The 28,000-nt window shown below is 39.2% G+C and overlaps 2 protein-coding genes across 3 annotated transcripts in view; one reads left to right on the forward strand and one right to left on the reverse strand.

Moving 5' to 3' along the window:
* The window catches only part of si:dkey-247k7.2 (uncharacterized protein LOC797677 homolog), a 153,769-nt gene that overhangs the window by 11,494 nt on the left and 114,275 nt on the right, over window positions 1–28,000 (forward strand). The gene's annotated exons all lie outside the window — the stretch shown is intronic.
* adar (adenosine deaminase RNA specific) lies at window positions 389–28,000 on the reverse strand. 2 transcript variants are annotated; one of them, XM_052144469.1, is made up of 15 exons: window positions 27,887–28,000; window positions 22,649–24,799; window positions 20,131–20,329; window positions 19,812–19,960; window positions 16,445–16,580; window positions 15,447–15,685; window positions 14,651–14,804; window positions 12,889–13,060; window positions 12,702–12,795; window positions 12,162–12,281; window positions 11,930–12,060; window positions 8,186–8,368; window positions 3,096–3,208; window positions 2,199–2,326; window positions 389–1,998 (listed from the first exon to the last, which is right to left on the reverse strand). In XM_052144469.1, exons 2-15 carry the CDS (start codon window positions 24,655–24,657, stop codon window positions 1,659–1,661), a joined length of 4,167 nt encoding a protein of 1,388 aa, XP_052000429.1. In that variant the 5' UTR covers window positions 24,658–24,799; window positions 27,887–28,000; the 3' UTR covers window positions 389–1,658. The 2 variants fall into 2 exon arrangements, with proteins under 2 accessions (XP_052000429.1, XP_052000428.1); XM_052144468.1 differs by lacking the exon at window positions 27,887–28,000 and adding an exon at window positions 26,215–26,529.

A 28,000-nucleotide genomic window follows, 5' to 3' on the forward strand; every position in this document is an offset into this window, starting at 1 on the left:
ACTCAGTACCTCACATTTCTCCTATCCCAATGACGTGTTCCGGGGCCATAATAAATATTCTACATAAATATAATAGAAATAAGCATTACCATATAATGCAGTTTAAAGTAATATTAATTGAAAATTAGTTACTGCAATCTGATAACATTACTTTAAAATGTAACACATCGCACTTTTGTTTACTAAAAAATTAATTAGATTACAGTAACAATTTTATGAAGTTTCATGCTTCATTATTGTTTAACTATAGCATTTTTGCTGAAAGGTAACTAAATAGCATATCATACAATATATAATGAAAATACTACAATTCACTGTTTAGATGAACAGATCAATAAAATTAAATGTTTGAGACATACAAATTCACACCCTGCAGGAAATATTCTTAGTATTGCTTTAATCTTGAAGCAGTGCATCAATTAACAGTGTGTCTGAACACAAAACATAAGCATAGCAGATTCTTATAGTTTAAAATAGAGGAAAAATAGGGGGCAGAAATATTTCAGATCCACGAAGGTGCACCCAAACACACACACAAATGTGCATGATTGGTTTGTGCTAGCAGTCACAAATCAGAATGTAGACTTTGTGCAACTGCATACATTATCTGCCATGAGCTCCCCATTTTATAACAAACAAAGCACAAACAGTTTAAAACAGAGAACACTCATCGTATCAAAAGATATTCTAAAAATTAAGAAATAGAAAATATCGATTTCAAAGTTACGAATTGTTACAAAATATATACATACAATATATACAAATACATAAACACACACATATATATAAACTCATTCAATAGACCTTATATATACATCTGTGTGCATATGCATCTGTATGTACATTATGTATACATTTCAACCAGTCAAGTTTTGGTATGTAGAACTTCACATGCTGTGTGAAAGCACTGCAAAAAGAAAATATATTTTATAATTACTCACACAGAATTAGAACACAGGCAATCTATATGAAATTAAAAGTAGATAAAATCAAGAATTGGTACATCAAAATAAACCTCCATTATTACAAATGATTCTTTGCACACTACATTTACTGACTGTGATGAAACAGGAATTCTAAATGAGGAGATAAACATTACTTAATATGACTTGACCTGATCAAAGCAATATCTGAAAACCTGTTTCTTGATAGAGAAGGGTTTTACCTAAATTTAAAATTAGAATCACTCAAAATGACCAAGGACAGTCAAAGTGAGAAAAGGGGAATTATAACGCAGTTATGTGGCCACTGCAGTCAATTAACAGTATTTTTGATGGTTGCAATGATAACAAATACACAGAGGAAAACCCACATGCAATGAAGTTCTGTAGTTATATCATTCTAAAATGTATATATTATTAGAATGCTATAACTGTATTTTCTCATGCCTCATGTCTAAATCTGCCTTAGGTTTTTGGTTCTGTTGCCATACCAGCACCCTTTTCTGCGTTGTCATATGGTTCAAATTACAAACCTATGGGCTTACCCTGTTCTATTCGCTATCTGATAAACGTCATCCATCCCTTGAGTAACTTTTCTCTTGTCCCTTCACACCACTCAGTCTCCCATCTTGCTGCTGGCCACTCTTTCACACCACTTATCCAACCCCCCAACCCTTCATCTGTTCTCCATTCATACCTATCTCCCCCTGTTAACCCTCAGTGAAAGTTGTTGTTTGAGCTAGAGCAGCTATTAGGGTCAACAGCGCTGCTTTGGTTCGCCCAAGGACCTGGAGCCCATAAATGCCTGCTCTCCATGCCTCTGACCTCTCCATCAAAACTTTTTTCTTCCAAGGGCTTCCCAATCCAGGCACCATATCCATGTTGGTTTAGCGCCAGGAAGAACAGCATCTTGGCATCCTGGAAAGAAGTTGCGGCCATTTTAGCATGGGCGTAGGAAGGCAAAGCCAGCAGATCAGCTCGGCCAGCACACTGGCACAAGTCTTGGAAGAGACGGAACATATTGGACTTGGAGACCCGCGATACCTCCATCTTAGGACTGGCATGAAAAGAGAAAGCAGATGTCAAAAAATAAAGCAGGTGACTAGGTTTTGGAAGTGCTGAGGAAAACGACAATCACACAGAGATAAGCTGCATTTCCTTATCCCACATGTGGTTCTGGTTGGTTTAAATGTAAATAAGTGTCTTGCTATTGGCTGGTTACAAGAAGGATCGGCCATAGTTTTCACAGTTTCTCACCTGTCCACTTTGCCCTTGGTACCATCCAGTACCTCCACACTGAGCTGGTCTGGCTGACTCCAGTTAACGCTTGACTCTTTGGTCTTACCTGTATGGCGTGTTGAGTCGTACACGCTTACCCTGCCCACCTACAGATAACAATTGAAAAAAAAAAATAGGGTGAATAAAAACAAGAACAGAAAATCTAAAGTTCCATATGGCAAATGTTTTATACAGTGCAAAGTTATCAGTATATATGCTCCCTGGGAATCAAACCAACAACCTTTGTGTTGTAAGTGCTAAGCTTTAACAGTTGAACTATTGGAACACTTAGTGAACTTTAAAGTAGGGATAGTTCACCCAAACATTTTAATTCTCTCGAATATTAATATATTAATCGAATATATAAAATAATATTTCAGCTCTGTAGATCCTTACAAGGCAAGTGAATGGTGATCAGAGTTTTGTGGCTCCTAAAATCACATAAAGGAAAAAAAGGTAATCCATATTACTCCAGTGGGTTTCATATCTTCAGAAGCGATATGATAGGTGTGGGGGGAAAACAGATTTTTTTTTTATTCTTAATCTCCACTTTCTATTTCACTTTCAGATGTGAAAGTGTAAAAAAGGACTTACAATTTTTATATTTCTCTCACCACACCCATCATATCACATCACTTCTGAAGATATGGATGTACACACTGGAGTCATATGGATTACCTTTATGTGATTTTAGGAGCTACAAATCTCTGACTACCATTCACTTGCATTGTAAGGATCTATTTTAAAAATCTTTGTGTTTTGCTGAAGAAAGTCATTCACATCTGGTATGGCATGAGGGTGAGTAAATGCTGAGAGAATTTAAATTTTTGGATGAACCATCTCTTTAAGGTCTTGTTTGCATTGGTGTGAGTGTACCTCAGGGTGGTTGAGAGTATAGTTTGCTGGTAGACTCTTTCTGAACTCATCCCCGTCTCTAGACAATCGGCAGCATACCGCCCGAGTCAGGTGACCATGGCTGTAGAGGTACCCTAAACAGAGATACAGCAGGAGTTTCAAATTCAGATTTGACACATTGAAATAATCATACATAATAATTACTAAATGAGTGGTTTTTAAATGGTTTTGCTTCAAGACCAATTTTTACATTGGCCATCAACTGGCAACATTACCAAAATTGTATAGCAAACAAAATTACATTTAGATGGTTTCATGCTCTAGGCAGCCAATAAATCCCATATGACAATATGACCAAAATTCAATATCACAGTTTGTGTAAATATAAATCAGGTTAAGGGTATACATATATATACACACACAGTGTGATTAATTTTACAAAGAATAACACGGTAAAAAAAATTACACAATTAATCGCATGCCCACGGACAATAATAAGGAAGATTCCTGAGAAATGCAAGCTTGCAGTACCACCTGTTTACTCCAGAGGGCAGTAAGTGAAATTTCAGCTGTATGAGCAACACGCAGTTTATACAGTGAACAACCCACAACACAGTTCTTGCGTTCAAAACACTTGAAGGAGCGCAAATGCGAACTAAGGGATATCAAGTTGTGTTTAAAGATTGAGTATTAAACTACAGTGAGGAAAATAAGTATTTGAACACCCTGCTATTTTGCAAGTTCTCCCACTTGGAGAACTTGGAGGGGTCTGAAATTGTCATCGTAGGTGCATGTCCACTGTGAGAGACATAATCTAAAAAACAAAATCCAGAAATCACAATGTATGATTTTTTAACTATTTATTTGTATGATACAGCTGCAAATAAGTATTTGAACACCTGTCTATCAGCTAGAATTCTGACCCTCAAAGACCTGTTAGTCTGCCTTTAAAATGTCCACCTCCACTCCATTTATTATCCTAAATTAGATGCACCTGTTTGAGGTCGTTAGCTGCATAAAGACACCTGTCCACCCCATACAATCAGTAAGAATCCAACTACTAACATGGCCAAGACCAAAGAGCTGTCCAAAGACACTAGAGACAAAATTGTACACCTCCACAAGGCTGGAAAGGGCTACGGGAAATTGCCAAGCAGCTTGGTGAAAAAAGGTCCATTGTTGGAGCAATCATTAGAAAATGGAAGAAGCTAAACATGACTGTTAATCTCCCTCGGACTGGGGCTCCATGCAAGATCTCACCTCGTGGGGTCTCAATGATCCTAAGAAAGGTGAGAAATCAGCCCAGAACTACACGGGAGGAGCTGGTCAATGACCTGAAAAGAGCTGGGACCACCGCTTCCAAGGTTACTGTTGGTAATACACTAAGACGTCATGGTTTGAAATCATGCATGGCACGGAAGGTTCCCCTGCTTAAACCAGCACATGTCAAGGCCCGTCTTAAGTTTGCCAATGACCATTTGGATGATCCAGAGGAGTCATGGGAGAAAGTCATGTGGTCAGATGAGACCAAAATAGAACTTTTTGGTCATAATTCCACTAACCGTGTTTGGAGGAAGAAGAATGATGAGTACCATCCCAAGAACACCATCCCTACTGTGAAGCATGGGGTGGTAGCATCATGCTTTGGGGGTGTTTTTCTGCACATGGGACAGGGCTGACTGCACTGTATTAAGGAGAGGATGACCGGGGCCATGTATTGCGAGATTTTGGGTAACAACCTCCTTCCCTCAGTTAGAGCATTGAAGATGGGTTGAGGCTGGGTCTTCCAACATGACAATGACCCGAAGCACACAGCCAGGATAACCAAGGAGTGGCTCTGTAAGAAGCATATCAAGGTTCTGGCGTGGCCTAGCCAGTCTCCAGACCTAAACCCAATAGAGAATCTTTGGAGGGAGCTCAAACTCCGTGTTTCTCAGCGACAGCCCAGAAACCTGACTGATCTAGAGAAGATCTGTGTGGAGGAGTGGGCCAAAATCCCTCCTGCAGTGTGTTCAAACCTGGTGAAAAACTACAGGAAACGTTTGACCTCTGTAATTGCAAACAAAGGCTACTGTACCAAATATTAACATTGATTTTCTCAGGTGTTCAAATACTTATTTGCAGCTGTATCATACAAATAAATAGTTAAAAAATCATACATTGTGATTTCTGGATTTTTTTTTTTTAGATTATGTCTCTCACAGTGGACATGCACCTACGATGACAATTTCAGACCCCTCCATGATTTCTAAGTGGGAGAACTTGCAAAATAGCAGGGTGTTCAAATACTTATTTTCCTCACTGTATATTTAACTTGAAACAGTGACCCAAACATTTTATGTTTATGACGCAATACAGCCGAGACGTCTGACGCAGGTGTAGATTAACGGGCTCTTAAACAAGTCCTAATAATAAATCTCCAACTGATTGACAAATTCACTTGTGAAATGGATTGCTGCGAACTGTATGCCAATGATTGACTTATGATCAATAATATGGTAGTAAACAATACATTGTATTCTAAAGCCGCTTTTTATATTGTCTTATCAATGATTGACTCTTCTGCTACAAGAATGTAATGCATTTTAATTATCGGAATATATATATATTTTTTATATATACACATGTATATATCATTTTTAAATATTTAAAGATAACCATGTATAATTATATATTGATATAAATATGTATCATCTTTATATATATTGAATTTGTTATATGAGGGTCTTTCTCAGCAAATATTTGTAAATGCAATTAATCAGGACACCGTGTAATTAATTTGATTAAAAATGTTAATCGATTGACAGCCCTAATGATTATTAGTAGATGTGCTATACTTTTATTATTTGGAAAGTGACCAATATTTTATATGTAGATTGATTTTTCCCCTCTAAACGGTTTCTCCAGCGCGTTCTCATATCGCCATTGCTGCTACGTGAACATGACGTTTCACAACACTACGGAGAGACCGAGGAGTGTCCTGAGAGTCACATAGAACAGGGGTGCCTAATACATCGATCGTGATCTACCAGTCGATCGCAAAGGCAATGCTGGTAGATCGCACAATTTAAATGTGCTCTTGTTAAATTTGAATAAAAATAAATATAGATAAATCAAAATCAAGTCCTTCTTTTAGTTTCTGTCTGACTAACACTTGACGAATACATTTTGACCAGGTGAGATTTTTGTTTATTCAGTTGCCACGAAAACTAGGTTCGCGCCTTCCAAGGGCTTCTGAGAACAGAGCGCGAAATTGCAAAGCTAGCAGTGTTTGAGACCTGCTACCAGCAGCTACTGCCTGGATTATGCAAACCTGTCTGATTCCATTCAGTGCAAGTCATCAGAACAAGGTAAATGCCCTGGCTATTGTAATCTATTGTGCTGTAGGTGTTTTGTGTTAAGTGTTAAAACTGAATGATATATTATCTTTTTTTTTTTTTTTAATTAAACATTTTTTTTTTAGTTCGTATTTATTGAGTTGGTCATTTAAAAGTTTAGATTGTTTTATAAGAGAGATGGAGATTTTGATAAAACCATGCAGTTTCTAAAATATGTCATGGCGCTATTAGTCGGCAGTACGACTAATTTAACAACACACTTGAAGTGCCGACACGAAAGCACATTCGTCTGCTGGCAAGTTACGGAACATTTCTTTATTGTTTATCCCTGAGCATCCTTAAATTGTTTCACAGTTAAATGTGTGAACTGTTAAAAGTGTAACTGGAGACAGAACAGGAAAAGAACATCTGGTATTATTTCATCTTTTTTTTTTGCGCTACTAAAGGCCTTTTTGTGAAAAGCCAGAAGGCACTTAAGTTAATTTATGATTTGCTGTCTGTCTGAACCAAAGAAATAAAAGCAAACTATCTGTAGCCTACCATATTGAATTGCACAGCATCATATTTTTCCCCATTGCATCGCATTGTGTTGAATCAAAATTGGATCACACTGCATCGTAATAGGGGTGATTCGTATCGCAAGCTGCTTCATATGCATCTTTATTATATAATATCATTGGCTATGCATCGAGATGCGTACTGCATCAGCCTCAGTTATGGAGATGCACATCCCTAATATACACACACGTTTTTTTTTTCCTGGAAAATCAACAAAGGTTTTATATATTAAAATAACCATGTGAAAAGTGTTGTGGAATAGTCAAAATAATAGAGATATTCATGACATTTTCTGGTCGATAATTAATGACGATATAGCCTCCACATTTTGATAGAAACTGATTTGAAAACTTAAAAAAAAAAAAAAAAAAAAAAACACACATACGTAAATAAAAAAAGGCTCTGAAAGTTACATTTTGATTTAAAACTATGTCCAAAGAACTATTACATACATTGCAATGGAAAAAAAAATAAAACAATTAAAAATAATATTTGATCTGTTTTACCTACTCTCCAATTTTAATTCAGGCAAAGATGTGGCTTCGCTCTAGTTGAACATCAGCGTTTGCTTTGATTCGGAAACAAAACCTTCTATTATGCATTTGTTTTGGATCACCTACTAGAAATAAATGCACGGTTAACAAATGGGTTATCTAATAATACCTGAGGGTAATGTACTCCGTGAGATTGCTTCGCACTCTGTGTTTGTAGAAGTACAGATACTGGTAGGATAACATGACACCATAAGCAACAGTTACTTAATAGCAGCAGGGCTTATAGCAGAGGGTCCGTTTCACACCAAGAATGCAGCATTTTATTACCAAGCTCTTCCTCATTTTCTCCCGGATTGTAAAGTGATTAGGTGGAGTGTCGTGCACACAGATATTTACATCCCATGAAAAAAAAAGTGTCTACCTTTTGACATTTTATACCGTCACACAATATATTTATTATTGCCATAGCCCTAGCTGGCATCTACCAAATCTGGCTAGCTTCAACCAAGTGACAGATGAATTTGTGCCCAAATACCATGGAGTTTGGAAGCACGTCAATAACGGAAGATATGGGAAACATTTTCTCCCTCTATTAAAAGTTGATAAGTTTATTTAGTTCTTGCTATTCTAACTTTAAATTGAATACCGAATGTAATAAAAAGAGCAGGTTGTCTTTAAATCCTTGACATCATTACTGCATAGCATTGTGGGAGTGTATTACCAAGTGTGATGGAGCTCAGGTAAACAGGGTGGATAAAGTGGCTGAGCAGCGCCCCCTGCAGGCCAAGCACATTCCAGCGTAGGATCTTGTCACTGCAGCTCATGGTCCTCAGGCGCTCACCATGCTGAATGCCATCCCAGGTGGGCACAATCGTACTTGACTCCACTGGGATAGTACCCTCACCTGAAAGAGAGAAAACATCAGTGAGAACAGGACAAGTAAACAATGGGGAATCTTCGTCAATTTAATAAAATGTGAGAACATATGAAGTAATAATGCTAAAGATGTGTAAACTGGAAAAACAACAGTGGACCCAAAGGAAATTAAGTAAATAACAGAAATAGCAATCTTCTGGATATTCAGATTGTCTGAATAAGGTCTCCATAATAACACATCTCTGCCTTTAAGAACTCAATGTACCATGTGACTATTGTTTATTAGAAATGCTATTTCAGGTACTTGACTTTTGCAATGTTTCTTAAAATAAAAATTAAAAAAAAAAGTTGATTTGGTAGTAAACATAGCCTTTAGGAATAGGAGTCTGTGCATATCTGTGTATTGTCAATATTCAACCTGCTGTACATCAACCACGGTTCTCACACTTTTTGACCAATGAATTTCCATGACTTTGTCATTTCCGATCACTGGATAATTCTAAAACCACTAATGAATCATTCAGACCAATTTGTGAACCAGTTTAACTAATTCACTGAAAAGAACTGACCAAACATTTGCTAACAAATCAGACATCACTAAGGCTTGTCAGTAGGTTTTATTCTACACAAGACCAAGATTTAGCCAATGAAATATTTCAGAGCACAGCAAAAAGAACGCCTTTTCACTGTAAAGGTTTCCATTACTTTTCCAAACCTGGATAATTACCTGATATTTCCCAATTTTCAATGATCATGAGAACACTTAACTTACTCTGCTCATCTTTTCTCCTAAGTGTCACACCCTTTGCTTATGGCCTTTTTGGCTGATGATCCACTATTTTTGGATGGCAGCACCAGTATCATCATTGAATTGAAAGCAGAACAAACCCAAGTGCATCTGAATGATCAACAATCATTAGTTCCTCTCCACTGTACCTGACAGATGAAACGGCATCTAGTAGCTGTCATCTCTGGAAAACTATCTAGTAATATAAATAGCATTAGCTGCGCACATATATATATATATACATATATACACACACACACACACCTAAAGGATTATTAGGAACACCATACTAATACTGTGTTTGACCCCCTTTCGCCTTCAGAACTGCCTTAATTCTACGTGGCATTGATTCAACAAGGTGCTGAAAGCATTCTTTAGAAATGTTGGCCCAAATTGATAGGATAGCATCTTGCAGTTGATGGAGATTTGTGGGATGCACATCCAGGGCACTAAGCTCCCGTTCCACCACATCCCAAAGATGCTCTATTGGGTTGAGATCTGGTGACTATGGGGGCCATTTTAGTACAGTGAACTCATTGTCATGTTCAAGAAACCAATTTGAAATGATTCGAGCTTTGTGACATGGTGCATTATCCTGCTGGAATTAGCCATCAGAGGATGGGTACATGGTGGCCATGGTCAGAAACAATGCTCAGGTAGGCTGTGGCATTTAAACGATGCCCAATTGGCACTACGGGGCCTAAAGTGTGCCAAGAAAACATCCCCCACACCATTACACCACCACCAGCCTGCACAGTGGTAACAAGGCATTTACATTTACGCATTTGGCAGACGCTTTTATCCAAAGCGACTTACAGAGCCCTTATTACAGGGACAATCCCCCTGGAGCAACCTGGAGTTAAGTGCCTTGCTCAAGGACACAATGGTGGTGGCTGTGGGGCTCGAACCAGCGTCCTTCTGTTTACCAGATTACCAGTTATGTGCTTAGACCACTACACCACCACCACTCCGAAGCCGATAGGCATGATGGATCCACAAGGCATGATGGATCCATGTTCTCATTCTGTTTACGCCAAATTCTGACTCTACCATCTGAATGTCTCAACAGAAATCGAGACTCATCAAACCAGGCAACATTTTTCCAGTCTTCAACTGTCCAATTTTGGTGAGCTCTTGAAAATTGTAGCCTCTTTTTCCTATTTGTAGTGGAGATGAGTGGTACCCGGTGGGGTCTTCTGCTGTTGTAGCCCATCCGCCTCAAGGTTGTGCATGTTGTGGCTTCACAAATGCTTTGCTGCATACCTCGGTTGTAACGAGTGGTTATTTCAGGCAAAGTTGCTCTTCTATCAGCTTGAATCAGTCGGCCCATTCTCCTCTGACCTCTAGCATCAAGGCATTTTCACCCACAGGACTGCCGCATACTGGATGTTTTTCCCTTTTCACTCCATTCTTTGTAAACCCTAGAAATGGTTGTGCGTGAAAATCCCAGTAACTGAGCAGATTGTGAAATACTCAGACCGGCCCGTCTGGCACCAACAACCATGCCATGCTCAAAATTGCTTAAATCACCTTTCTTTCCCATTCTGACATTCAGTTTGGAGTTCAGGAGATTGTCTTGACCAGGACCACACCCCTAAATGCATTGAAGCAACTGCCATGTGATTGGTTGATTAGATAATTGCATTGAGAAATTGAACAGGTGTTCCTAATAATCCTTTAGGTGAGTGTGTCATATATATATATATATATATATATACATATATATACACACACACATACACACACACACACACACACACACTAGCTGCACTCTGACATTAAACACTAAAGTGTCAGAAAAATGTGTTCACTGTTTATCATGAGCCTGAATTTTTTTACTACCTTGTCAGCAGGGTTGAGGTCAGCACAGAACAAGCTGACATCAACAGACAAATTATGTTGAACCCACAGAAATTCCGGCCTACATGTTGACACAATTTCTGTCCTTTTGTCACGCAATTGCGTGAGTCAATGACAAGTGACCACATATAGGTGGATATAGAGAAAAACTCGGGCAAGATCACCGTAACCAGATGGCTCTGATGAACACGGCTGTGTGAGTCTTGTTTAATCCAACAGACAGCACATTTGAGTTAGTGTACCCGAGGTCATTTGGTGATTACACCACAGCATGTGTAGAAGGCCATTTAAGATATGGGATTTCTAATACAAACCATGACAACATGTGTAAAGCAGAGCTTGTTACATTCATTGCATTATGTTTTCAATTGATATTTCACTTGTGTAACTTGTTTTTCTGGTTTATCCAAGACAGGCGATCATGTCAAACCCTCCAATTTTTCAAATGGCGGTCAATAGTTGCTTTTAGCTTGAAAGTGATCTACTTACAAACCAAATTAATAGACCCAATTTAAGAAGCCTGGGAGCATTTTAGCCATAATTTATATCTTAAAGCAATTCTCTCATTCTGTTGAGTAAAGGTAAAGTTTGTCATTTTTTTCAATGCTAAAATCCTTTTTGCAGTACAATATTCAGAGAAAATACAAGTAAGCGGTTTGTTGGTTGATTCCCACCAAAGTGTAAACAATCCATGGTGTGACTTCTGGGTGTGCCAAACAGTTTGGCAAACCAATGGCAGATGGGGAAGTGTTCAGAAAAAGCATTTAAAAACAATTAGCAATTTCACACTAATGGCACAGAACTTTCACAATTAATACCAACTCTGTATCAATATAATTTTACATATTATAATAAGTTTGAGAATGCACTTTTGCTCAATGCAGGTACTTAAGACTTCAGTATGTAACACCATGCATGTACAAAGCATTTTAAGTCTCTCACCATTCTCCACTTTGGTTCTGAGTTTGCCCTGTTTTACGTTCTCAAAGATAGGCATGTGTCCAGACCCGTTTAACTTGGCGGCTTCACTGGACGACTTATCGAAAAGAGCACCATCGCCACATGGAGCAGTGCTGTGAGAGAGAGAAAAAGGCCATTTGAAAGCAGGTTTATCTATGTTTGCTGATGTATACATGTTCTAAATGTAGCTTGAGTGAGTGTGTGTTTGTCTCGCCTAATGTAGAGGTGAAAGGTGATGTCAGATTTGATCTTGAGCTTGCCATCTTCCGCCACTTCAAAAATACTCTGATCACCAGGGCTTTCCCAATGCTTCATCAGCTCGCCGTATAAAAACCTGAGGCATTCAGACATAATAGATATATCTTGTTCATATATTTAGGATTCCCACAACTTTTGACCAATTAAATTCCATATCTTTTCCAGTTGTTTGTGATTACAAATCATTTTATAAAGATTGCTGAGGGGCATTTCCAAAAGTACATCTGGTACCATGACCGTGGAAATCCTGTATATCCTTATTTGTACTACTATTAATTGTACTACTCTTAAGCACATTGAAATACTGAGTAAAGCAGAGAAAGAGAAATATATTGAGCGTGGTCTATGAAAACAGCAGATTCTGTGCTAGTCTCACAGTAACAGAGTATAAAGCTGCAGTGAAATAAGACTCCTCTGTCTTGAAGAAAAATGTGAGGAAAAATTAGTTATGAGATGCAGTCTGAGCCAGAGAGAAAGATCTACTGTAACAGAATACCGGATAAAGCCTCTTCTAGAGACTATTTCTGCATGGCAATCATTAACAGTGTCCCCTCGAAGACTCAGCTCCTCTCCTTTAACACAGCGGTTTCCTACAGGCGTAGAGCAAAAACAATTACAGCATATCTCTAATTAAAGTGCACACATAATTTTGACTGTGTCTGTGAGCATGTGTCTGTGTGTACCTGTCCCAAGGCTGACAACTGTCCCAAGACTGTCCGTTCCTTTCCTCATCACAATGGTGGCAAGAATCTTTCTGCCCAGAAGGCTGTGCTGGATACGTGCTGTGAGCGCATTAAAGCGCTGATGGCTCAGCATGGCAATCTGATCATGCAGCGTACTGCCTGAAACTGGCAGCTGGAACATACAAATACAAATCATATGTATATCTCTATTCCAGATCTGATTATACAATTCACTGCTTAACACTGGCAGCTAAAATATAAATACAATTATATAGACCTAGATTTCGGCACAGTACACGTTAAGACCTTTAACAATGTAAGACCCTTAAAATGTACTGGTGCTTTGGTTAATAAGTAAAGAGCTGCTGCTGCTACCATACTAAATAGGACATACATATTTCTGGGATAGATATATTAATATATTAGGAATGTAATAGTTACACTTTTTCATGGTTCTGTGGTCATGGTTTTAGTTTGGTAAATGCATAATACTTCACTATTAAATGGTCAGATTGTGAAATTTGAGCTTGATACAGATAAACACTATTTTAATATGGCGATTGCCCAAAATCGTATTTTTTCATTAAGCCCCTTTCCATACAGCAGCAAAATGAATCACTATGAAAATAGACAAATATTTATATTTTGATTATGGGAATATATAAAACAGACATGAACAGGTCTGTTGTCACTGTCAAAGACCTTTCCAACATCCTAGCAACTAGTAAAAACCATGAAGGTTTTGCATCTCACACACCAAAGAGAGAGATCAAATACTAGCTCTAAAACTACTTGAGTTATGTATGCAAGCAAACTGTGTAAGGTTGTTTTACGTGTCAATTCGATAACACTTATTTTTTTAAATGAGATCATCCACATAGTTTGAAAATACAAAAAGTAATTCTATAAGTTTAATTCTTCTGGATTCCATGTTTTATCAAAACGGTGTCTAATCAAACAAATTCATAAAATTATCAAATTAAAATATAACATTCTTAAACTTAATTTTTGGTCAGATACAGTGCTACACAACAGAGCTTCACAGTATAACAGGAAAACATTTAAAATAAATGTTTTATTATAAATACAAATAATAATGGTTTAACAATAAAAATAGTTTTGAATATAAAACTAAAGTTAAATTGTTAGTATTACTACTACGACACTGAATACATTTTTCTATACAATAGTCATATTTCTCATTAAATAGTCATCCGATTTAATCAAGCTTTTATCTTGGTGGAAAGCAGAGAGAAGACCTTTGAGTTCATGTGACGGTTGTTTTAATGAGTGCCAAATTCAAAGCAGCAATAGAGGAGTTTGTGTGAAACATTCACTGACACTTATATGCTGAAAACACTGCATTATGAGCATCACGTGCACTAGATGATACTAGTAAGAGATGAGGGGCGCCGCAACTTATTCCAAGGTGTGCATCGTATGCAGACTCTACATTTAAATAAATTGCATCCTTTGTGGTTTAATACTAACAATTGGACATATCGTGTTTGAATCGGTTTAACTGTCAAATAGACATTAATTTATCCCCAAATTTGTCAACTTGCCTTGTTCCGTGACAATCCACCAAGGGAACACACTGATAAAATGCATAAGTTGAATGCACCAAGTCACTTTGGATAAAAGCATCTGCCAAATGCTTTTAGTTAACAAAAATACTTTTTCACTGCTAATTTAGATTTTTGTAGTCATTCTCATTAACAGTAATAACCTTGAGGTGCAAGTGTGTTTGCATTTTCAATACCTCTGGTGTGACCTCTCCAGTACGTGCTGCTTTTTCAGCCTCTCCTATAAGCACTCGGAGAGCGGCGTCTGCTGCCTCCTGCTTGCCCTGCTTCTTGTTACTTGCACAAACTGAAGGAAACCACCGGCCTCCCAATTTTGCTTGGTATGTAAATCTGGCAAAGAGAGGTAAAAGTCTGTGACATTTGATTTTTTTTATTGTCCTGCTGCTTTTGTAATAAGGACATAAAAGCCACTTTTCCACCATCGGACCATCAGTTGGTGACGCTATGAGAGGTAAACAAATGAGTGCGCTAGGATATTTCCCCCTGGTTTTTTCTCTGCTAAAGCAAAGATGTCCCATGTCTCAAAAATAAAAAATAAAAATAGAAAAAGGAGAGGTTTAACATCATTTGCTGAGAGGTTGTGTATGTATCATGATGAAACAGCAAACACACTTTCTTAAAATTGATTAACCTCACCATAGCAAACTTTGCCAGCTACCTAGAAACCTTGAGTAAACTTGGCTTTGGCAAACTGACAATTGGGAGTCACTACGTACTAAAGCCATTACACCAGCACAGTGGAGCAAGGTTAAGTATGGTTAGCTAACTGTGCCAAAAAATCCATGGTGAGAATGGATGTGTGTCATGCCAAACAATGCTCAAGTGGAAATGCTACTGAAACAGTTCCTCACCATGCTCAGAACCATTCGGCCTGATGGTGGAAAAGAGGCTAACGATCACCGAAACGTGACCAGGTCAGAATGTACATCAAAGTGTTTGTGTGTGTGTGTGTGTGTGTGTGTGTGTGTGTACTTGGGCTCGTGTGGGGGTCCAGACTGGCCCACCATGCGGATTTCAGCAGCAAAGCCACGGCCACGGGCGTACTCTAGCAGGCCAGACACAGCGTTGTTGTTAAGGTGGTTGATGAGGTCACCCACACCTGCTTCATGGGCCGCCTGGAGTTCTTCTGCCGTCAGGGGGGGTAGCGAGGGGCATGCGGGAATCGCTGGCTGGGACTCGTTTTCACCCAGCAGGCAGAAATGACCTGGAGTCTAGAAATTTTATATCAATGATAGTTTAAAGGAATAGTTCGCCTTTTTTAGTTTTAAAGTTTCTAGAATAGTTTTTTTTTTTTTTACATTTATTCGCCATCAGAAAAAAATAAACAAAAAAAAAACTTTCACTTTTCAAACCATCGGACCATCACCGGAGAGAGCATAAAAATTCGATCTGGCTGCCCTGCCAACAACGCTATGGAAGATTTATGGATGCTCTGACGTAGTTGAAATAGGCAGCAACAATTGTTTGGAATGCTTGGTTTTGATTTAAAGGGGCCACAAAACATCCAGACACGGGTATCTTTTTGCCGACCTATCACAAGTAGCGTATATCCTCATGAAATCTTTTAAATGTAAAAGAACTCAATTGATGGCAGAAAGTAATTAAAATTATGTTTGTTTGTTACCAAAATAAAATACATGTATCCCTGTAAGCAAATAGGGACAGATCGTATATTACGGGAAAAACCGCCACGGCAATAGTTAGTTTCTCCTCCATTTTGTCTTCGGAACTAATGTTTGGTGGGAACCAAAATTTACCCTGTTGTGTTCTCTAGACTTCGCTAGAGCAGAGCAATTCTATATTCCAAAAGGTTGCCGCCGAACCGCGTCAAAGCTCATTACCATAATGTTGCCCGAACTTGAACTTTCCTCTTGACACCCACGATGTGACAGCCTCTCGACACCTCTGATCTGAACGTACCATAACCCTCTCTTTCTACAGCAAGTGCAATCTCTTTTCCACTCCTTTACCTTGTTAAAATGCAGTTGTCCATCTCCCGTTAGTTCTTTCACAGCCTCCTCTGCCGCCAGCTGCCTTGCTGCTTTCTTACTGGGTGCTGAGGCTTCTGGGAAGAGCCGCTCCCCGACCATTACACGGAATATAAACCTGACGCAGAAATTGAAGACAACATCATTTCAAATTCAACAAGTCAAAAAAGGATTTTTTTCCTGTGGTTATGCTAATTTGGTAAGCAGTGCTACTTTTAAATCAAGATTCGAAAGCTTTCTTAAAGACCAGAGTCTTTCTTGTACTAAAAGGCCAAATTTACTTCACTGACACTTGAGAACTCTATATGTATGCTTGAGGCTTTCTTAAACCAATTCCAATATTAAGATTTCTCTTTTAATCAGTCCCTCTAGGATTTTGCAACCACAAGAATTATTGCAAATTCAACCAATCTCTGCATTGTTTGCAGTAGCTTGCAATTTTACATAATTTCAAAACATTCAGCGTAAACCATTAATCTGAGGCATGGTCGGATTACCGAACGGGCAACTGGAGGCCCCTGACGGCATGTCATGTAACGTGCATAATCTACTGAAATAAAATAAAATGAGCAAGTCAACGGTTCAATTTTTACACACAATGTTTAAGCGTGACAAACTGAAAAATTAAATTGTGTGAATATTTTCTACCAGAAGACATGCCCTTTATGATTGGTAAAATGGTAAGGGAGGGTGGGTTTCATGAAAAGGCTGACAAACTTAAGAAAAAAACATAGCTAGACAGCAAGAGCAAAACCAGAAAAATAAATGATGCATCGACGCACTCCTAGCGGGTATGCTAAGTGAAAGCAAAAAAGGAAAAAGCAGTGAGAGGAGCAGCTCTTTTACAAAGTGTGCCTTCTATTGACATCTTTTTTAAAAAGGAGGATGCTAGTTGCTCGTCAGAGGCACCTGTTGCTAGTGCTAGCTCATCTGCTACTGTTAGCAATGAGGCTGATTGCGAGACCACCAGTCCCGCTCGCAAGCCCGAGCGTCTCTCGCCACCACCTGGAGCCAGCAGTTCTACATACGACATGTCCCAGAGGTTAGTGACACCAGCTCAAGCACAACCCATGGAATATAAATGAACCGCCTTTTTGGGGCACGATACACGAACGACTTGAATGCGGGGTGTCTGCCTTCCAAAACAGAGTGGACATTGTTAAGTAACCAAAGAGGTGTGTAGAGTAACCAAAAACTGTACTTAAGTAAAAGTACGATTACTTCAAAAACATAATTACTCAAGTAGAAGTAAAAGTATTAACATAATTACTTGAGAAAGAATCTATCCAATTAAAAGAGTACTCTAGTGAGTAACTTTTTACTTTCACAAATGACAATTGACGTTTACTCCCCTATATTCCATTACATCAGGGGTGCCCAATACGTCGATCGCGATCTACCAGTCGATCGCAAAGGCAATGCTGGTAGATCGTACAAAATTTAAATGTACTTTTAAATTGTAATAAAAATAAATATAATGTCCTTCTTTCCTTCTTTTAGTTTCTGTCTGACTTGCACTTGACGAGTAAATATTGACCAGGCGAGATTTTTGTTTATTCAGTTGCCATGACAACTAGGTTTGCGCATACGCGGCTTCCAAGGGCTTCTGAGAACAGAGCGCGAAATTGCGATGCTAGCAGTGTTTGAGACCTGCTACCAGCAGCTACTCCATGGATTATGCAAAACTGTCTGATTCCATTCAGTGCAAGTCATCAGAATAAGGTAAATGCCCTGGCTTTACATAATACACATTTAACATTTATTATTAATGGAAATTCTGTCATCATTCACCATTATGTTATTCCAAACCCATATGACTTTCTTCCATGCAACACAATAAGGAGATATTAGACAGAATGTTTGTCTCAGTCACTAGTTACTAATAGTGAATGTTTTTTAAATATATATTTTGAAAGTGAATGATGACTGAGACTGCCAATCCCTAACATATTTTGTGTTCCACATAACACAAAGCCTCACAATGGTTTGGAGTTGCTTGTCACACTTGTGTAAAATCACCATGCAACAACTGCTTTATGCAGCACAATGAGCTAGTAGCTAACAGCTAGTGGTTGTGTTATTGTTTTGGTTAGTTTGTGTCATGTTTAAGATGATGTCACGGCAGTAGAGGTGGTGCAATTATGACGATCAGCCTATAATCCCACCCACGCTGAGGTGACACTAGACTGCAATGGAAATGCATGCTCAGAAACGTAAAGTTGAGGAGAGTCGAACCGTAACGTGCAGTAAAAAAGTGCCATTAGTGTGTGTAAACTTCTAACCCACTGGAATTGTGAGTCAATTAAAAGTGAAAAAATCTGTCTGTAAACAATTGTTGGACAAATTACTCATGTCATGCACAAAGCAGATGTCCTAAATGACTTGCCAAAATTATAGTTTGCTAATATGAAATCTGTGGAGTTGTTCAATTACTTTTAATGACTTCAACCCAAGCGTATTCAAATTTAGATGTAATAGAATTTACTAAAATAATACAGGTAGCCATTGTAGTCATTTTGGGCTGCAAATAGGGCTGTCATGATTATTAAATTTGGCTTAAAGTGAAGCCAGTGCACTTTCCGTTCACTAACAAAGTTTATATTTTTTTGTTTATATTGTTGCGGTAGTGCTGACAGCACGCATCTGAGCACTTGAGAAGCGCTTCATGTGCTCTTCTGGACAGGAGCTGATCTGGTTGGTGTGATGGTGGCATAGAGGGCTAAAGCACATAACTGGTAATCAGAAGGTCGCTGGTTCGATCCCCACAGCCACCACCATTGTGTCCTTGAACAAGGCACTTAACTCCAGGTTGCTCCGGGGGGATTGTCCCTGTAGTAAGTGCACTGAGTCGCTTTGGATAAAAGCGTCTGCCAAATGCATAAACGTAAATGGTTAACGTCAGTGGTGCAACTTAGTGACACTCTTAGTTCAACTGAATGACACACAAATGCGTCGTTGATGGCATTTATATATATATTCCATTAAAATTTAGTAATTTGGGCATTAAAATGTGATTGCAATTTGAAATAATCCCAATCAGACTTTTATTTAATAATCACAACAGGGCTAGCTGCAGTAAGGAAATAGTGCCGCAAAATCCTGGTGGGACTTGTTTATAGATACACTCAATGTATTAATTTTGTTTTCGATCTGTTAGACCAGTGCTTACAATTAAAAAAAAAAAAATAATCTGTCTACGTCATACAGTACTATTGTGTTTGTCGACTCCGTGCTGGGGAAGGGTGTGGAGAATGTGAGGACAGCATGGAAAAAGAAGAGCCTAGAAAATACAGGAAAAATGCATATAGATTTCTTAACCTAAAGCCCTTTACTATGGGATGCGTTTTACCGTGGATCATGGGGAGGCCCTTCCTGTCCTGTGTTGATAAACTGGATGGGGTGCCCACTGCGTTGGCTGTGCTCCATCAGGACAGATACAGGGTTCTTTCCACCAGGTAGAGACCTGGACAGAGCCTGGGGCGGAGTGTCCGTTCCACCCTTCAGAAATGAGTTGAACATCAATAGAACATTAAAAGAGTGATCAAGCACCTCTTGACACCATGCAACATTTATTTACATTTATGCACTTGGTAGGGGCTTTTATTCAAAAAGACTGGTAATCGAACCCATGACCTTTGCGTTGTTGGCACCAACAAAGATAAACTCACAAGAGTGTCATCTGCCATGTCAGGCGTTGACTCAGAACCCCCAACGCATGGGTCTGCATTTTCCTCTACACCAGTTCCACCCATCTCTTTGGAAAGAATCTTCAGGGTTATAGCTGCAGCATCTTTTTTTGCCACTTTTTTGTTCGATGCCTCAGCAGGTGGAAACCTGCGACCATCTAATATGACCTGCATCCGAAACCTGGAGATGAACAGCAAAACTTCAACATACACATACACTAAATAAGGAGTTACTGTGTTACTCCTAGACTATTTTTTTTTTTTCATGCAACCCCAGTCCACAAACATGCACAAGACAGACAACCCAAAAACTTTGGATTGGCTGCTGGGTTTAATACAAGTTAAGCTCAAGCAACAAAATTTTTACACAAATTTCAATTCGTCCCTCGTTCATTAAAAAAAAAAAAAAGCAAAAAGATGGTGGTTATAGAAACACCCTGTCTACACCGATCGTGAGCGGTGCATCGCATCAAAAGCCATAGAACCCATAATAATCAATGATGCTGTCTACAGGGGGCCTGGACAGCTCAGCGAGTAAAGATGCTGGCTACCACCCCTGGAGCCACAAGTTTGAATCCAGGGCGTGCTGAGTGAGTCCAGCCAGGTGTCCCAAGCAAACAAATTGGCCCGGTTGCTAGGGAGTGTAGAGTCAAATGGGGAGAAACTGCATGTCTGTCTCTCTCTCTCTGGTACCTGTATTACAATCACTTACATGCAGGGTTCGAATTATGATTTCATCTTTGTGGGGGTCTCTTAAAAAAAAAAAAAGTAGCCTATAAGCAGGCGTGGTGTGTGTGATAAATAATTGCTTAATACTGCACTTGATTCTTTTGATTTCAATGTTTATTAATACAGGAGTAGAGAAACGATTAGACTGTCCTCTGATGATGTTTTTTGTTTAATTGAAATAAACCCGAATTTTGCCAAAGTTGTACCTGATGTTGGTAGCAGTCTTTTTATTTTTGGTGGCATGGTTGCTGGTTCTGAACTTTACACTATTTCTAAAATATTCTAACTGATCCCCCAGCGTGAGTTATTCTAGGTGACCGTTATTTAGAACCTGTCACTTTAATGTTTCCATGGTGACGCATCATTGCTTGTCACGTCACACAGCGCAACCACAACACAGCGCTGAATGAATGATGATCTGCTTTTATGTCATTTTTCCTTTTTTATACAAAATATTCACAAATGTATTAGCTATAACATGAAACACTGATATTCCGATTGTCAAATATGTGCAAGTGGATGTGTTTTGTTGTTTAAACGCCTTTATAACGATCGCGTTAAGTTAGTTGAGCTGTATGTGCGATGGGCGGCGCCATGTTATTTTACAACACATCAATTCCTCAACTTCTCACGAAATACATGAAAGTAAGTGGCCGGTGAACTGGGAGAAGAATAGAGTAAAATGTAAAGCTACTTACACAATGTGTATCTGATATGAAAACGTGTCTTATTGTAACGTAACGTTAATGGAAAGGATTATTATTGCCGCTTCCCTAGACATCAGTGTGTATTTTACAAACTCAAAATATTTTTTGCTAGTACTTATGTGTATTTAAATGTCTGAAACCTAAAATAAACATTATGTGGTTGAAAACACAGAACAGTTGATCTGTCTATGGTTGTGATACATGACAGCAGCACTGAGCACGTCTGTCTCTGGCTCAGCGCCAGCCAAAGCGCGAAAGCACGTTTGAATTTAGCAGTTGATCACGTGATGCACTGACCGTTCTAATCACACCGGTGTTGATTGATCATACGTGCAAAAGGGTTAACATAAACATTGAAGGAATATATTGAAGGAAAAAATGCTTTATTTGTAATTTAAAATAATGGTGCTGATGATTTTTAGAGACCCCCACAGGTGTATGATTTTACTGCTTTCATGGGAGCTCAGCTCCCACTGGCTCCCACGTAATTCGAACCATGCTTACATGTGATGGGAAACAATCTAAAATGTAAAAGGCTGTTATTATTATAGTGTGCTTTCATGGACCTTACATATTAAATAATATACATTTTACCTTGAGGATCTCTGACTCATGTTGGCTTCCGTCAGATTAAAAGTCTCAGTCTGAGCAGCACAGCAATGCGATACGATTAATCTTTATGTTTTTTTTTTTTAACCAAGATGTTAAATATTACTGCAGTAAACTCAAATCACATTACAGAGCAAATCAACAGTAACAGCAATCTATTTGAATCCTCGTAGTAAACGAGCAATGGAGATTTGTGGTTCTTCAATTAAACTTGAAAACATTTGTGGTAACATTATGCCACAAATGCTGTCGATTGAACTGAACTTGTTTTGAACCCAGAACCTTTCTTAACTTAACACAGCTGAGGGTACAGGTCAAACATTTACACTTCAGATCAAAAAGTTCAGAAGCAAAGGTTGCTCAGCGAAAATAAAAAAAAAGTGATTAAACTTTAATATAGACTCAAACACTTACCTCCATCCAAAAACAAAACAAACTTTCTCTCACTAACTAACCTGGGGTCATGTGAGGGTCCAGACTGGTCAAGCAGTAGAAATTCACAAGTGCCTCCGAGGTGCTGAGCAAACTCCATCAGCCCACTAACTGGGTTCTTAGAGCAGGCCTCTTTTAGCTTTTGAAACTTGCTTAACTCCAGGCTTTGGGCAGGAGGAGGGGGAGCAGCAAGCGATACAGCGACCTCTGATCTGATCGTGTTTAAAAACTCTGGAATATCGTCAGAGGCCCACTGTGAGCGTTCTCCTCCATTACTGGCCATATCCTGATAGTAAGAAAAATCATGGTGGAAGGTGGAGGACGACAGGTCACTGGGGTTTCTGGTGATGAGCTCAAGGCCAGGCATGTCATGGGTTGCATTCCCAAAATGTTTATCCTTTTCCACTGCCATCATGCTCAATAGATTGTCACTCCTATCCATCGGCTCTGCTGCTGCAAACTCACTGGCACCTCTCGAAAATCCTACATCACCAGCTGCTTCTAACTTACCAGTTGAAGGGTCTGCAAATTTGGCTGCTGTTGAGTGTGACATCTCAGCACTGTTCACATCCAGTTTTGTGGGTGCAGCAGCTCTCCGCTGGCGGTCCATCTTCTCCAGGCGGTGTGCACTAAGCTCCCAGATATGTGGTGTAACTTCTGCATTACGTCTTACATCACCCTGTTTCTCAAGGGCATAGAGTGTAGGATTTATCTGCTTGGCACTCCGCAGGCTGAGGTTCTTGGCGATCACAAGCGCACTGGCCATACCCGATACATAGAGGTACTGTAGTACATGCTCTTTGTTGTCTTTAGAATCTGCCATTGTTGACAAGATTTCTGACTGTGCTGCAGGTAAAAGTGTCTTTTGATTCTGATCAGGAAGCAATGTTTCAGAAGTATAGTCACCGTCAGACTCCTCAGATTCGTTGCTGGTTTCACTGATAGCCTCAACAAGGATCTGTGCTTCTGAGTGAGCGCTGGTGCTGTTGCGATCTGCTCTAGTCTCTTGTCTTTTGGATTTCTCAGCGCCCTTTGAAGACCATGTTCTATCTCTCTCTTCGATGGGCTCACCGTCTTCTTCTTTGCGGAGTCTCCACAGAGGAGGAATCTCACTTGGTTTGACTGCTTTTTTTGACTTTAAGAGGATATACAAGGCTTTATTAATGATCTTCTTGGGCAGACCAAGTTTTCTGGCCAAGACCTTGGCCTGAAGAGTCTCGTCTGGCCCAAGTGACGTCAAACAAGTGAGGACCTGGTTCTGGATCTCAGGGGTCAAACACAGAGAGTCTCTGACCAGGCCAGATGAACTAGAAACCTTGGCAAAGCTACTGCAGGACAACAGGGTGTCAGAGTTCTCTAACCTTGTTACCCGGTCATCTAAACGCAGACTATGAAGGCCTGAGGACAGACTGGACACATCATCTGCCTTCCAGTAGTGCTTAGCATTCAGATTCTGATAATTCTGTTCCTGTTGGTGCTGTTGAATCCACCTTGATTTTCTCTTAGGTCCAGATGTATATCCAAAGTTCTGATCCCTTTGCCAGTTTGCCCTGTCGCGGCTATAGCCCTCTCTCCTTCCAAAGTTGTAAAACTCTGCTTGGTACTGAAAAGGCCAAGTGGCACCCTCTTCTCCTCGGCTGGAGCTTTGGGACCCACGCGGTTGGGGTGTTTTGAATTGCGGAGCCTGTGCACTCTCTCCCCTGAGGAACTGCACCTGTTGTTGTTGGAAGCTTATACCATTTGTATCTGAGATCCGATTACTGCTGTGCCCGGAGGATGCCCACAGGGGTGGATCAGAGAGAGCTGGGGTAAAAGGAGGACCATGTGGAGGCACACCAGGAGCTGCAGGGTAAGAAGAGTAAATGGAAGGATGAGGGTACCTGCCAGATACAGAGCTGGGGCTTGGGACACGAGGGCCCCTTGGGTGACCGGAGGTTGTTTGGCACGGGTAATAAAACCGAGATTTACCCTGGTGGTATGGGAGGGAGAATTGCTGGTAATCTTTGTTAGAGCCTCCTCCACCTCTGCTCATAGCGCAGGGGTAGGGAGCGAGAAGGCTGTAAGATTGCACACTTGTGTGCCTGGTGGACGTGTGCACTTGTTAGGATGCGACTCGGATGTCTGGTGAGTTAAATGTTACAAAGGTGGCAAAAGGCTTAGTCTGTGCACTGCTTCTGCAAAAGAGAACACAGGAGTCCATTAAAGAAAATGCAATGAGGACAAAGAGTTCCTGATATTGTACTATCATTGCACACACAAATCCTGTCTGCACATTTCTGGCACATTCAGTAGACTGTAATTTGAGAACTTAGCTCCTCAACAGGCTCAAAGTTTAATTATTCATGCTTATTGTGACACAGACAATTTATTTCTGGCTTAGCAAGTAATTTGTAGATCCTTATGATTAGAGAAAGTGGCCATGGGTATTAGAGGGAATAAAGCATTTTTAAGGAAATTCTCTAACATTGTGAGCAACCACAGCAGCTATGGTCACAATGAGCAGTAATGCTGATTTTTAAGGCAGTTCCAAAAGATAAAAAAATTATTTTGAACTTAAAAAGTTATATAATGCATGGTGATGTGCTGTACAGTTTAGTGTGGGTCTGGTGTGAATCACAGTGCCCTCGTGTTCTAAAATAAGATGCAAATTCATTATTTTAATGGAGTCCGCAACAAATAAATCACTAAAATAAGGATACCACATATCTGATATTAATTATAAGTGAAGAAAAAAAAACATGTTGTACTTCTAACCACATTCTTCCTGACAGAGCTTCTCACATCACTGCAGACATAATGCACCGCCTAAAAACGTATGTGAATGTTTAGGTAGTCCATATGCATGTAAAGTTGACAAAGAAAACTTTAGGCATGTTGGGGTTTGGTATGTTTTTTCAGTTCTCATTCCTAGTGCTAATTTGGCATTTTTGGAAGCCATTCCTTAGGAAAGTACTGCATCAGTATTATGGTATGGTGAGGTATCAGATGGTATTACACTATTGACTTTTTTTTTTTTTTTTGCAAATGAAAGTGAATGGTGAAAGTCAAAAATCAACTAACAATCAATATTTGGTCTTTGGTAGTCACAGCCCTGCTAGAGTACTTCAAACAACACCATGGTATTACCATGGTACATGTCCAAAAACATGAAAATACTTTGTTAATGTGAACAACTAAGAAATGGTTTTGGTTGGAAAAAGCTTCTTGTTGGAAGACTAAGAAGTTTATCAATTTAAATTAATTGTGTGCCTTTTTAAAAAAATAAAGAGCGTAGAAAGAATATTTTCCTTTTCTTTTTACTCTGAAAGAATTTGAAAATGCCAACAGTTCAATGATGGGAATGTTTTAACCGTAATAATATATAATAAATTCAGCATATCACCCCAAAACATTAAGAGGATATAAAAAGATAAAAAATAAATAAAAAAAAGAGAATACTTATTAAAAAGCTATCTTCTACCTTATGCCTTTAAATCTATACAATGATTTGCTTTCAACATAGATTCTGCAAAAGAGGGAACTTAGAATTTATATTAGGAAAACGCGTTCAGGTGAACAAACTTGCACCATATTCAAAAGACATACACACCCCAAAAACAACAGGCGGTAAGAGACAGATGAACCCGACATTGAATAAAGGGGAATCAGCGTCGCGTCTGTATCCAGGATGAGGCGCAGATTCGTGATCTGACTGATGAACTAAACACTCGATGCGCTTCAAAAATTAAAATGCGCCTGAATGTAGCATCTGCATTTCCAAATCCTTTAGGTCTACAAACTCCACAACACGTGATGATCCTCTGACTTGTATAGACTTAAGTTAGAAAAGCGTGTTATGATACTAAATGTTATTAATAAAAGGGGAAAAACGTAAAGGCCGGAACGTAGCAATTTAGGATCAATATGGCGCAAACTAAGCACAGACTACTTTAGGTTTCGCTTTCCATTCTTCAAAAAGCTCTCGAATTCCTGTCTGAAATTCTCACAGCAAGCGTATTTCACCACACCGACAGTAGGCGGCGCTATTATTCACAAGAGTTTAAAAGTTTAATCAGCATATTAATAAATACTTGATTACAATACTTTAACAATTGAGCAAAATGTATATGGGGGTGGAAAGACACTGGGGGAAAAAACATTAAGAAACTGCACTAACATATTAATAATTCTAACATATTAACGTATTCATATTAACGCATATCACTTGACGGCCGACATATAAATACTGCAGGCACACTACTCATTTTATTATTCTCCACTGAGCCATCGGTTTCAGATTTCAATACCCAGCAGACGGAAAGCAAACCTCAACCTGCGACCCTTCAATATGCATAATTCATGAGGTTACAGTACTGTGACCGACATAAAACTGCATTGCAGTTTATAACCTAACTACCGAACCCTGAAATGTCAAACATCGCGGGGATGCGTTTAACACGTCTTATCTACTCTAGAAGAGAAGGTCCGAGAAGATATGGGCCATGTACGGAAAAACAAAGACAACTCTGTGTTGAGCACGCAGATGCTCAATGTCTCCCGGAGACGCTTTATAACCTAGATAGTCCATACACGGTCACACTAAATTGCAACTGTTGTAGCTCAGCGCTTTAAAACTAAACAGCACCAGGGTACAGTGGTGGTATCAGAAGGTAATGACATTATTAATGTCCAAAACCGTATTACCATATCACTATTATTGTTTAAATATGTATTTGTATGAATGTATTTGCAATGTCACAATGCTGAGAGTAAATTGAGTAATCCCCCCTCTTGAAGCTTTCTACAATTATGAATAAGAAATAGCGACGCACAAGCAAATCCTGCTTCCAACAAATCTGCCTATACATATAATTTATTTTAAAAAGCACACAAAAATACAAAACTATTATCAAATGATGCACCAGTCATCTCTCTGGTTTGCTCACTTTACACTGCAAGGACACCGCAGTTTCATATCGGTTTAAAATGAATACGACGCCAGCCAGCTAAGAAAGGACGTAATTTCTTTGATATTCTATTTAATCAAACAGGTCAAATGCAAACATGCGGTTTCAAACAACTTGGATACAAACAGACAAACTCAGTCTCAAGAAATTAACGCATGGTTCGTGTATTTAATAAATACGAGGATGCGAATATAATCTGCACAGAACCATTGTATCTCTTACTATGCTATTATACCCTTTCCGTTTTTGCCGGAAACACAATGATAAGGTAGATAACATACAACTATATCAGTTACATGTAGTAATTATACTTACACGAGAAGGCAGCATGCACAGTTTTGCAATGATCCGAAAGAGAGGCCACATGCAAATCGAAAACACACCTTTGGTAATTGACAATGAAATGTGTCGCGTTTGCTGCGGCGGGAT

This window comes from Xyrauchen texanus, chromosome 15 (genome assembly GCF_025860055.1).
Source record: "Xyrauchen texanus isolate HMW12.3.18 chromosome 15, RBS_HiC_50CHRs, whole genome shotgun sequence".
Lineage (NCBI taxonomy): Eukaryota > Metazoa > Chordata > Actinopteri > Cypriniformes > Catostomidae > Xyrauchen > Xyrauchen texanus.

What these genes read in the sequence shown, in the direction of transcription:
- adar (XM_052144469.1), bottom strand. Translation starts at nt 24,657, where the DNA reads ATGAGCAGAGGTGGAGGAGGCTCTAACAAAGATTACCAGCAATTCTCC. An exon ending in GGACCCTCACATGACCCCAG is followed by an intron (nt 20,330 to 22,648) that starts GTTAGTTAGTGA and finishes GTTCATCTCCAG; the next exon opens with GTTTCGGATGCAGGTCATAT. An exon ending in ACCAAGGGCAAAGTGGACAG is followed by an intron (nt 1,999 to 2,198) that starts GTGAGAAACTGT and finishes TTTTCATGCCAG; the next exon opens with TCCTAAGATGGAGGTATCGC.